Source organism: Aotus nancymaae, unplaced genomic scaffold, assembly GCF_030222135.1.
Source record: "Aotus nancymaae isolate 86718 unplaced genomic scaffold, 86718_ANA_hifiasm-v0.15.2.pri h1tg000033l, whole genome shotgun sequence".
Lineage (NCBI taxonomy): Eukaryota > Metazoa > Chordata > Mammalia > Primates > Aotidae > Aotus > Aotus nancymaae.
The window spans coordinates 8,791,439-8,804,400 of record NW_026988447.1 but is presented as its reverse complement, the minus strand read 5'-3'; the positions used below and the strand labels follow the sequence as shown (position 1 = coordinate 8,804,400).

General features: G+C 39.8%; 1 protein-coding gene across 1 annotated transcript in view; it reads left to right on the top strand.

Moving 5' to 3' along the window:
• The window catches only part of RXFP1 (relaxin family peptide receptor 1), a 139,820-nt gene that overhangs the window by 37,623 nt on the left and 89,235 nt on the right, over positions 1-12,962 (top strand). The window contains 1 exon segment of the mRNA XM_064383786.1: positions 10,660-10,797. Within this exon segment, the coding sequence (XP_064239856.1) occupies positions 10,660-10,797 (138 nt within the window).

Genomic DNA, 12,962 nt, shown 5'->3' with positions numbered 1-12,962 from the left:
ATGTAATTGGTTGCAGCCAAAATGCAGTCAAAACTTTGTTTCATGCACAAAATTATTTTAAATATGTGTAAACTTACTTTCAGTCCATGTGTATAAAGTATATATGAAACAAATTTTGTGTTTAGATTTGGGTTTCATTTCCAAAATATCTGATTATGCATTTGCAAGTATTCCAAAATCTGAAAAAAACCTGAAATCTAAAACTTTCCTGTTCCCAAGCATTTTGAATAAGGAATACACAATCTGTATTTTTTTTTTTTTTTTTTTTGAGACAGAGTCTCACTGTCACCCAGGCTAGAGTGCAGTGGCATGATCTCAGCTCCCTGCAACCGCCACTTAATCAGTTCAAGTGATTCTTGCACCTCAGTCTCTCAAGTAGCTGGGATTACAGACGGCTGCTACCATGCATCAGCTATTTTTTGTATTTTTAGTAGACACAGGGTTTCGCCATGTTGGCCAGGCTGGTCTCGACCTCCTGACCTCAAGTGATCTCCCCACATCGGCCTCCCAAAGTGCTGAGATTACAGGCATGAGCCACACTGCACCCAGCCTCAACTTGCATTTTAAGTGTGTGCTTAAAAACTTTGGAAAATCCAATAAAACATATTTTAAATATAGTAAATGTCATGTTGTCTTATATAGTCCAGTGTTGCTTATAAACTTAATCAAATTCTCTTGTAACATAAAATCACAAATTTGAACTCAATTACCTGTTTTAAATTGAAATTAGTAGGTTCATCTGTTATTCCTTAATTGCCTAATTCTCTTAATCATAAAAAATACTCCAACCTCCCAATAAGCACAGATTAGTTCCACATTAAAATACAATGACAGTCGGGTGTGGCTCACGCCTGTAATCTAGCACTTTGGGAGGCCAAGGTGGGTGGATCACGAGGTAAGAAGATCAAGACCACCTTGGCTAACAGGGTAAAACCCTGTCTCCACTAAAAATACCAAAAATGAGCCAGGCATGGTGGCACACACCTGTAGTCCCAACTACATGGGAGGCTGAGGCAGGAGAATCACTTGAACCTGGGAGGCGGAGGTTGCGGCGAGCTGAGATTGTGCCATTACGCTCCAGCCTGGCGACAGAGGGAGATTTCATCTTAAAAAAAAAAAAAAAAGAAAAAGAAAAAATACAGTGCTGATACTATACATTTGATTAATTGTATTATCTCTATATTAAAATTTATTTAATAAAATTAAAATTTATCACAGTTTAAAATACACATATTTATGTAAGGGGAGAATTTTATCATAATAGATGAACAAGAGTTCCATCTCAAACAAGCTGAGGTTACTTTTGAGGCAAGAATTTTTGTATATACCAGGATATAATATCTTGAGTTTCCTATAAATTGGATGATTCCACCTGCAGCTTTTGTTAAAGGAACTCCGAGTGCACACCCCTTAGGGGCAGTAGATCTTCAAATACACATTCCCTGTGTTCAAGTTACATCTGAGAAAAAACTTTTTCTTTGCCCTTATGTTCAAGGACTGGGAACTGCAAATTAAACTAATAAGGGGCTGATTTGTATGCATATGGGAGCTAATAAAATAAGTAGCTAGCTTGCCGAATGGTTAAGGTTAGACACTAATATTCCTAACTAAGTAGGGGAAAGGGAGAGGAAGAAAAGGCTTCTATGGGAAGAACAATCGTTTCTTTAGGAAGGACACAGGGATTTTTCGAATTAAAAACAGGTGATAAAGTTTGTGATGATGTTTGTTTATGCAGGTGCATGTAGTCTATCCATCCTTTAAGGGTATGAATTTTCCCAGGGAAGGGATTTATGACAGGTTTACTGTCAGTCTCTCTTTAGGGAAGGATTATTTCCCAGAAGTTTCATATTTTGTGAGAAAGCTTCTTTCTGCATCTGGCATCTGTTGATTCTCAAATGTCTTCTCCTTAAAATAATCTTTGTACCAACTCTGAGTGTGTCCTGACACCTGTTAAAAAAAAATTTTAAAGAAGTAGAAGTGAAAGGAGGAGAAGGAAGAGGAGTAAGAGGAGGTAAAATCATGATATTTACATAAATATTAAATAAAAATGTCTCAAAGACCTCAAAGACTTTAATTCATTTACTAATAAGGGAACCAGTAAGATGTTACAAATAATTCTAGGGAGAATTCAACACACATACACAGACACACACACACACGCACGCCAACAGGAATACTGAAATAAATCTGCTTAACACATCCAAAAGAGACCAATAATCTATTGGGCAATAATTAATGTATCTCACAATCTGCATTAATCTGTCACACATAAACTGCATTTCTATGCACAATAAATCAATTGCATTACTGTTAAGTATTCTACAACTTACAGAGTTGTAAAATACAGTCATGGAACATTTCGGTTAGCAATGGAACAGACCCTGTATATGACAGGGGTCCCATAAAATTACAATGGAGCTGAAAACTTCCTGTCACCTAGTGACATTGTAGCCATTCTAACATTACAATGTTATATATACATACATAATGTTATTAATTATATATTATGTAATGTTATAACATTATAACAGCACAATTGCTTTTTAAAAAAATAAACTAATGTAAGGTCTGATCTTCGAAATTTTGTTATTGGGCTACCCAATTTACAGCCTTTAGGAGTCATAAACACAATTCCAACACTAAACTATTCAAAAGTTGGCATTCTAGCCACACCTGAAGGACCCTATCCAACACAACTAGTGATCGCTCACATTCCAATAACAACATGTTTCCATATTCTAGCCCATATCCTGGCAGTTACACATGTAGAGATCTTTTGGAAAAGCTAGCAGGGTGCAGGGGTGGGGGGCATTTTTAAATTGTTACATAGAATCCCTACTGCCTTATAAGGAGATCTAAGCACCTACCTATGGTTGTGCAAATATTTGGAAGAAGACTAAATTACTCTGCATGAGAAATAAATGAAGGATACAGGAGCGGAGGGCAGATCCAAACCCTAAGAACACTGGCAGCCAGGGAGGCTGAAGCTCAGCGCTGGAAAAGCTGAATCCCCTTCATCATCCAAGCCAGAGAGACTTTATGAAAAGTCAGTCTAAAGAGGATAGTTAAGATAATTTGCAGTGAAATATAAACTCTGTTTTCTCTCACCCTCTCAAAATTGCCAACCACTTAAATAAAATTGTCAATCACTAAAGTATTAAGGCTGCTTTAGGACAAAAACAGCACTCAGGGCATATGGATAGCTGAGTTACACAATGGGAGCATGTTTACTTGCCCTTCTAGGAACTGTTACTTCTGTAACTCTTTGGGCATACTTTTCCAGGGGGACTCAGTATCATTTTTTCTATTGATTTGTGTTATTGCACTGTGACTTATTGCTATCCTTAAGGATATAGTTCCATACTAAAAAAAATGTTTTTTGCTTTTGATTTTCCCAACGTTTTCCTATAAATGTCCCTTACTGGCCCCTTGCCCTTCTGCTTCTCTTCCTAAACAACTGAGTTCTAAAATTATTTAGTGGATCAGAAGAAGGTGTTTTTCTGTGTTGAGTGTGATAGAGGAGCCACAGTGGCCCAGAGAGGAATTTTGGAGTCCCACTGAGAAGGGCATCCTTAAAGGGGACTTGTGCCTGGTCCTAAACAAGGTGGGAAGAGTGCTCATGTAAGTGAGAGTCTGCACTGAGTAAGGCAAGGAGAGCATCCACGCAGGAAAGAAGATCTGTCAAAATAATAAATATATTAAGCTTAGAAGGAAGCCTTCTCACTGTCAGAAAAGGGAGTACAGGTATGTAAAAAGAGAAAATTAGACTGAGCCTTTAGTGTTGGATAGGAACTGGAGATGAACTCATAGTTTTCAGTATCTAGAAATATACAGAGAAATAAATATAGATGGAAATGTGTGTATGTAGGAATAACCATACATATATTTCCTAGTCTGTCCGTGGAGAAAACTGGTGGCAGTGATACCCCACTATCAATGAGCTTAACTTGAGTCTACATCTTGGCTTCTAAATACCATTCTGCCTAGAGAGGAACCAGAGCTCCTTAGAGAAATGGCTGGTTACAGGGCCATAGCAGAGAAAATGCAAGATGATCCTGAAACATGTTGTAGTGCCAGAAAGCAAGAGTGCTCAACAAATGATGCATAAATATTAAAAAGACACCAAGGCTAAGTTAAAAGAGTTCTTACTGGTCCAATTTGAGACAACTTGCAATCAGAATACATAATAATAATCAATAGATGGTAACCTGTTGAATGAAATAGGAAGCCATGAGTCTACCTGATAGAAATAAGTAAATGAATAAATTAATATTTTGGTGAGGAAAGAGATTTTTGCAGTTTCAAAGTACCCCTCTACAAAATGTGTATTAATTGCAAAGAGTAATTCTACACTTCTGGAATTTGGGTGAAATCACTAATGGGACAAATCAATATCTTATACTACCTGACAGTTGAAATGTGCATCACTTGTGTGAATTTCATGCCAAAGATATATAACCTGAATCTAATTACGGTGGACATCAGATAACCCTAATTCAGGAACATTCTACAAAATAATTGACTTGCATTTTTCAAGTATCAAGGCCATGATAACGAAAAGAGGCTAAAGAAATGTGACAATTAAATGCAAGGAGTGATTCCAAACCAGATCCTTTTACTATAAAGGACATTTTGTGGGGGCAATATATAAACTTGAATGCATTCTGAGGTTTAAATTGTGGTAATAAGTCCATGTTAAATTCCTGATTTTAATGGTTCTATTTACATAGAAAAATGTTCTTATTTGTAGGAAATACCAAAGTATTTAGGAGTGATGGAGCATCAGGTCAACAACTTACTCTCTCGAATGGTTGGGTAGTGGCAGAAATGTTCTTTATACGATACTTGCAACTTCTCTGTCAGTTTGAGATTATCTCAAAATGTTAAAGTTACTTTTTTTTTTTTTTTGAGACAGAGTTTTGCTCTTGTTGTCCAGGCTGGAGTGCAGTGGTGCAATCTTGGCTCACAGCAACCCTCAGCTCCCAGGTTCAAGTGATTCTTCTGCCTCAGCCTCCTGAGTAGCTGGGATTACAGGCACCTGTCACCACACCCAGCTAATATTTTGTATTTTTAGTAGAGATGGAGTTTCACCATGTTGGCCAGGCTGGTCTTGAACTGCTGACCTCAGATATCCACCTACTTTGACCTCCCAAAGTTCTGGAATTACAGGCGTGATCCCTGTAATTACACCTGGCCACCACACCTGGCCCAAATTTGCCACCACACCTGGCCCAAAAGTTACTTTTAAAATATCACTTAAAAATATTTAAGATTCCTGATATAGCTGTTGAATCATAATGTTATGAAAATGTAGGACTAATTTCATGATACAATCATTGAGGAGCTATATCTACCACTAAATATAAATTTTAAAGACAGGACAAAAAGCGTAATACTCAGAAAAGAAGTTACGTGGAGAAGAAGATTCAAGAGAGCTGCATGAAAACACAGGCAGGTATGTCCAATTAAAACATCTTCAAAGTATCTGTGGCTGGAGGCTGACAATTTGTCAAAGAATTTTTTTTTAAATCTTAGTGTTTGCCAGGCACAGTGGCTCACACCTGGCAAACTTTGGGAGGGCTAGTTGGACAGATCACGAGGTCAGGAGTTAGAGACCAGCCTGGCCAACGTGGTAAAACATTGTCTCTACTAAAGATATAACAAATTAGCCAGGCATGGTGGTGTGCCCCTGTAATCCCAGCTACTCAGGAGACTGAGGCAGGAGAATCACTTGAACCCAGGAGGCGGAGGTTGCAGTGAGCAGAAATCACACCACTGCACTCCAGACTGAATGACAGGGTGAGACTCTGTCTCAAAAAAAAAACAAAAAACAAAAAAAAAGTGGTATTTAATAAATATTTAATAAAGATATAAAAAGTCAGTCTCAACACATCGATTTATTTATATGTACACTTGAGATCGCTGAAATATGTGATCTTCTGCCACTAATGGCCTTTGGCATGCAAATCTCTTCTTTTGACTTCGTTTTAAACAATTGGTTGAAAAAAGATTGGTTAATTTTTGAATAATTTCACAGTTGAGAACATTATTTATAGCACAGGTCATTATTATATAGATTTGACTATGTCCTTCATCAAATTATGTGCTCTGAAATGACTACATACAGTCAAAGCCTGTCATACCTGGATTGCTTCTCTATGAGAATGTGAATTGCCCTGTTATTAAGAAGTTCCACTGTACTTCATAAAGGAAGTAGTCACTTTTACTTTTTTCTTGCTTTGATCATTGACCCCAAAATACATTTTTACATAATAAGCTTTAATTATTCAAACTATTCTGTTCTTATATCTTCATAAGCGTTATAGTTAATATGTGGCCAACACAAAAGCCTGCCCACCGATGTTTATAGCAGTTTATTCATAGTTGCCAAAACTTAGAAGCAACCAAGATGTCTTTCAGTAAGTGAATGGATAAATATATATTACTAAGTGTGAGAAGCCAGTTTGAAAAGGCTATATACTGCATGATTCTAATGACATAACATTCTGGAAAAAGAAGAACAGTAAACCATTCTGGCACAGACATAACATTCTGGAAACAGACAACATTCTGGAAAAAGGAGACAGTAAAATGTTCAGCGGTTACCAGGAGTTAGTGGGGAGGGAGGGATAAATAGACAGAGCCCAGAGGATTTTTAGGGCAGTGAAACCACTCTGTATGATACTATAATGGTGGATACATGTCATTACGTATCTGTCCAAACACATAGAATGTACAACATCAAGAGTGAACCCCCATGAAAACTACAGACTTTGGGTGACAATGATGTGTCAATGCAGGTTCATCAATTCCAACAAATGCACCACTCTGGACTGGGGAGGGTGTTGATGGTGGAGGAGGCTGTGCACGAGGCAGGAAATATATGGGCACTCTCTGTACTTTTCACTCTATTTCGCTGTGAACCTAAAATAGCTATAAAAAATAAAGTCTGCTTTTTAAAATGACATCATTGCCCTTCAAATTCAGAATAGGATGGTTATGTAAAATGTTTTCAAATATTCATACCTTTCAATTGTTTATGGAATAATTTTTACTCTTTAAGTTTGTCTCCTCTAATTTTACTATTCAACAAGTAATTTTGAGCATCCCTAATGAGAGATACAAACAAAGAACGACATGGGCTTTGTTTACAATGAGTGTTCTTTTTTGTAGGGGGGATAAGATTAAAGCATTCTAAACAGTTGGACAACCAATATGTGATGAAATTTAATTAACTGCTGGTTAGCGTAAATGGGTGGGTCTGGGGCAAAGAGGTTAAAGTGGACTGCTTTTTGAGGTATTGATAGTTTTGAAGTTCTTATAGCTTTCTTCATTCTATTACATGTTTATTTGTAGGGGTATAAATATAGCAAATCAGATAATATTTCAAAACTTTAATCTTTAAATTAGCTTGGACACGTAAACACATTCTTTCCTAGAAACATGATTGCAAATAATGACTAATTTTTCTTCAAAAAAGGAAGTAAAAAATATTTATTAATAGAATTTTAATAAGAGTAGAGTCTCACCTAGATGTAAGCCAATAAAATCTGAGTCAGGAATTCCAACAAGACTGGAGCCCAAATTTCAGGAGGAAGTGATGGTGGTGAGGGAGAATGGTAGTGATGGAGAAGGAGTTCCAGAAGTCAAGGAAGGTATGAAAACCCAGAATGGGACTTCTGGATTAAAGATGGGGTTTTAACTGCATGTTATCACTCACAGGCAGGTGTTGAACAATGAGAACACATGGACACAGGGAGGGGAGCATCACACACCAGGGTCTGTTGGGGGGGAATAGGGGAGGGGCAGCAGGAGGTAGGGAGGTTGGGGACAGATAACATGGGAAGAAATGCCAGATATAGATGACAGAGGGATGGAGGCAGCAAACCACATTGCCGTGTATGTACCTATGCAACAATCCCCCATGATCTGCACATATACCCCTAGGTTATTGAACCTCAAGTACAATAAAAAAATTAAATTAAATTAAATTGAAATTAATAAAAAAAAAAAAAGAAGAAGATGGGGTTTTAAAAAGGCTGAGTGGTGGTGAGTGGCCCAGTGTTGAGCTGAGTTAGAAAACTTATGTGGTGAGGCTCTTGGGGAAGGATGCAAATGAAGGCTAATGAGCTATCTGGCTTCTTGCACCCTACTGTTCCCCAGAGTCTCAGTAGAGGTGCTGCTATGCTTTCAGCTGGTCAAGCCAGTTCAGAAGATTCTGTCCAATCTACCCCCAAATTACACGTCAAATATGTTCACTTCTCTCCTCTCCGCTGACACCATTCAAGACGAAGCCTCATTTGTTTATCACCTGGGGCACTGTGAAGTTTCCTAATCAGCAGCCCAGCTTTCCCTCTTACTCTCCCCTCAAGTCTCTTACCCAACAGCACCCCACCCCAGTAGCCAGAATTATGTGAACAAAATATACCTCTTTCCTAAGTGACCCCTTGGCTTCAAATCCTTCATTGATTCCCCTTTGCATTTTAAATAAAACCCAAACTTCTGCCCTTTGCCCAAAGATACTTCTCTACCTCATCAACCTCAGCTCATGTCACTCATCCCTGCTCGCTGGGCTCCATCACCACAACCTTCCCAGAGTTCCTTGATCCTCAACTTCAAGCCTCTTCCTCACCACTTCAACCACCACCACCTCCCCACTTCTGCCTCCCCTACTCTCATGGGTGATTTCCTTTTCTTCCTCCAGGTCTCAGCTTAAATGGCACCATTTTACCGAGGCCTCCCGCTAACTACCCCATGTACAAAGCTCCAGCACACAGTTATTTTCCATGATATCACCTGTTTTCTTTCTTTTTGGACCTCTCCATAAATTGTAATTATTTATTAACTTGTTCAATGTATCCTCCCTGGGAGATGGTAATCTCCCCTAGAGCAGGAACCCTGTTTCATTCAATGCTGCGTGTATAAAATCTTGCACATGGCAACTATCCAATATAGAAATGATCACAAGCACCTGCTTTCCTGTTATCCTCTATGTCCTATTCTTCCTCTAATTCTAATACAGGAGTGATTAAGAAATTATTTTAGGCAGTTAGAAAGGACAAAAGAGGTGAGGGGCACTATGGCTCACACCTGTCATCCCAGAATTTTGGGAGACCAAGGTAGGCAGATCACCTGAGGTCAGGAGTTCAAGACCAGCCTAACCAACATGGTGAAACCCTGTCTCTACTAAAAATACAAAAGTAGCCAGGCATGGTGGTGCATGCCTGTAATCCCAGCTACTTGAGAGTCTGAGGCAGAAGAATCACTTGAACCTAGGAGGCGGAGATTGCAGTGAGCCAAGATTGTGCCATTGCATTCCAGTCTGGGCAACAAGAGCAAAACTCCATCTCAAAAAAAAAAAAAAAGAAAGAAAGAGGCCGGGCACGGTGGCTCACGCCTGTAATCCCAGCACTTTGGGAGGCAGAGACGGGTGGATCATGAGGTCAAGAAATCGAGACCATCCTGGTCAACAAGGTAAAACCCCGTCTCTACTAAAAATACAAAAATTAGCTGGGCATGGTGGCGCACGCCCGTAGTCCCAGCTACTCAGAAAGCTGAGGCAGGAGAATTGCTTGAACCCAGGAGGCAGAGGTTGCGGTGAGCCGAGATCGCGCCATTGCACTCCAGCCTGGGTAACAAGAGCGAAATTCCGTCTCAAAAAAAAAAAAGAAAGAAAAAGAAAAGAAAGAGTAAGAGAGTTCTCAGTGGAATTTTCCTTTAATAAAAAGCAGCCCCAAACCATTTCTTTTCTAACAGAAAGCCTGAAAAGTGAAGCTGCGAGCACAGATAAGCAAGCTAGAAGCTTTCATATGTAAATGCCAGCAGCTGTACCTGGAAGCCAGACATATTCAGTATGAGAATTCCCACTCCTTTTTCCTTGTCACTACATATGTGGGTGTCATGGCAACAGCCAGGTAGAAGCCACATTTGCATAATAAAGGATTAGGATGGGAAGGCCATTCTTTTTGGTCTTTTCCTGCAGGCTATGTAAATGGCACACCTGGTCAACCCAATCTCCTGGGCTCTGTGTAAATCAGTCGCCGCCTCCTCAAGACTGTACAAAATCAACCTTGTTCTACCCCAAAACCCAGAAACTCTCTTTTGAGCGACCTGCTTTCTCAGCATGAAGAAGCTTTCTCTCTCTCTCTTTCTTCTTTTTTGTCTACTAAACTTTCCTCTCCTTAACCCGCTCCACATGCGTATCCATGTCCTTAATCATCTTGGCGTGAGACAATGAACTACAGGTATTTCCCCAGACAATGAAATCGCTTCAATACCAGACCAGCCTTGATTCTGAGCCCATAGTAAGAATACAACAAATTTCTGTTTTTCAAAGTATTGGCTGAAAACTGTTTGTAGAAGAAGGTGATTGGATTGAACTGTAAAGTATGGGCAGACATTTCATAAAAGAGATGAATGGAGAAGACATTCCGGGGGAAAGAGCATGAACAAAGGCAAAGAGGAAAATTTTGGCATCTTCTGGAATCATGGAAAAGAACACCCTAAGAGGTGAAGGTTCCTGGAAAATAATTGGCATCAGGGTTGTATAAACCAGGGTGAGAAAGACAAATGATTCTAAAATGTCAGGGAGAAACTGCTCTTTGCCATGCCTTTGTATTAACCGCCTTCAAACTTTGTGTCTTCTCCCCTTTTCCTCAGTTTCTCATGGGGGTGGACAGGATGTCAAGTGCTCCCTTGGCTACTTCCCCTGTGGGAACGCCACAAAGTGCTTGCCTCAGCTCCTGCACTGTAACGGTGTGGACGACTGCGGGAACCAGGCCGACGAGGACGACTGTGGTGAGTGAAGCCCCTGCAGTCACGGTGAGAGAAAGAGGCAGGAAGGACTGAAGGTGAAGTTGCTGAGACTTCTCCCAACAAAAAAAGAAATGGGAAAAGAGAAAACCAAATTGAAATACAAGACATATGTTGCTTAAGGAAATCTTACACTTATTTCAGTAGCTTACAATATCCACTCTTTTTTTTTTTTTTCTGAGACGGGGTCTCGCTCTGTCACCCAGGCTGGAGTGTAATGGCGCAATCTCAGTTCACCGCAACCTTCGCCTCTCGGGTTCAAGAGATTCTCCTGCCTCAGCCTCCCAAGTAGCTGGGATTACAGGCATGTGCCACCACGCCAGGCTAATTTTTGTATTTTTTTTTCGTAGAGACAGGGTTTTGCCATGTTGGTCAGACTGGTCTCAAACTCCTGACCTCGTGATCCACCCGCTCAGTCTCTTAAAGCACTGGGATTACAGGCATGAGTCACCACGTCCAGCCTGTATCCACTCTTTTCTACATAACAGTATCACAGCCAATATTTCAGGCAAGTAGTGGTTGCACATAGAGTAAGTTTTAACCAAGATTTTCCAACCCGCAGCCCACAGGCCACATGCGGCCCAGGACGCCTTTGAATGCGGCCCAACACAAATGCATCAGGTTTCTGAAAGCGTTAGATTTTTTTGTGATTTTTTTTTAAGCTCATCAGCCATCATTAGTGTAAGTTATTTTTGTGTGTGGCCCAAGACAACTCTTCTTCCAATGTGGCCCAGGGAAGCCCAAAGATTAGACACCCCTGTAATAACCCACCAAACCTGCCCAGATAAGGTATTAGAGGCAGAATGCTGTTGAAATTGAGAATATGAGCTCTGGAGTCACATTGCCCAAGTTTGAACCTGGGTACAAGAATAACCAATTATGTAAACTTGAGAACATTTCATAACCTCTCCGTGCCTCAGTTTCCTCATTTTATAAAAGGGCATGGTAATTGTGCCTATACTGTAAGAATTCAGGAAGATTAAGTGTAAAGAATTGGAAGATTGCTGGGCATCTAGGAGGTGTGATCTAAGTGTTGGATGCTATTGCTCTTTCTTATCTTTGGGAAGAAAAGTGAGTCCTCCTAAAAGGGACAAAGCAAACAAAGTTATATATATGTATATATAACTTACTTACTATTTAACCAATAACCATACCTATGGATTTATAAAGCCGATAAGTAGGGGTTCTGGCCAATTTAAATATCTGGGAAAATAGCTTTCCATTAGAATTTTGTTCAAACTTCTGAAGCCTTAAAAATACAAAGTTAGAACCTGAATTGTTTGGATCTGAGTCACTGGGAAACTAAGCTCGGTTAATAATGTAAAATAGATTCCTCACCTGCCAAGAAATAAGGTATTATTTTAGGAGGACAAAAAGATGCACAACTGTTATATCCAAGCAAGTTGGAAGGAAAGCACCACACTTTGAGTTCCAAATGTGAGTCCTTTATTGCCGGCGACCGAGAGACAGCTAATGCTCAAAATTCTCTCAGCCCCGAAGAAGGGGCTTGATTTCTTTTTATACCTTGCTTAAGATAGGGGAGGGGGAGCCTAGCTGAAGCAGAATTTACAGAAGTAGAACAAGCAAGTTAGATAAGGAGGCTGGTTACCAAGAGGGGTATTTGGTACTTGCCATACAATCAGTTAAGGGGGTATTCACAATAGCAAGTGGGCTTGCCAAGCAGGATATGGCTACAATGGTTATATGCCTCTATAGTTCTAAGCACAGCATGACCCAGCACAGTAGCATGACCCAGCACAGTAGCATGACCCAGGTATGCACTCAAGGGAGAAATGGTGGGAGGGGTGAGGTGGAGGTTAAGATGGAGTCTGTCTGGCTCTCAGCAAGATGGAGTCTGTTAGGCTAACACAGGGTAGGTTAGCACATAACAATGTTAATAGCCAAAGTGTCGCATAAATAATATACGCTAATGAGGTCTTGCTGTGATCACTTCCACGGGAATTTCAGGCTTTTTAAGAAACCACCTTGAAGGAATTAAATTTTTGTTTACATAAAATAAGATGAATACCAGGCTTGAAAATCCTCCTACCTGAAAAAAATCAGCTAGGCCACACAAGCAAAACTTAACTGAGCTTATTTCCTGAAGGTAACTGAAACTTAGGTTGTTTCTTGTAAATGTCTCTGATAAT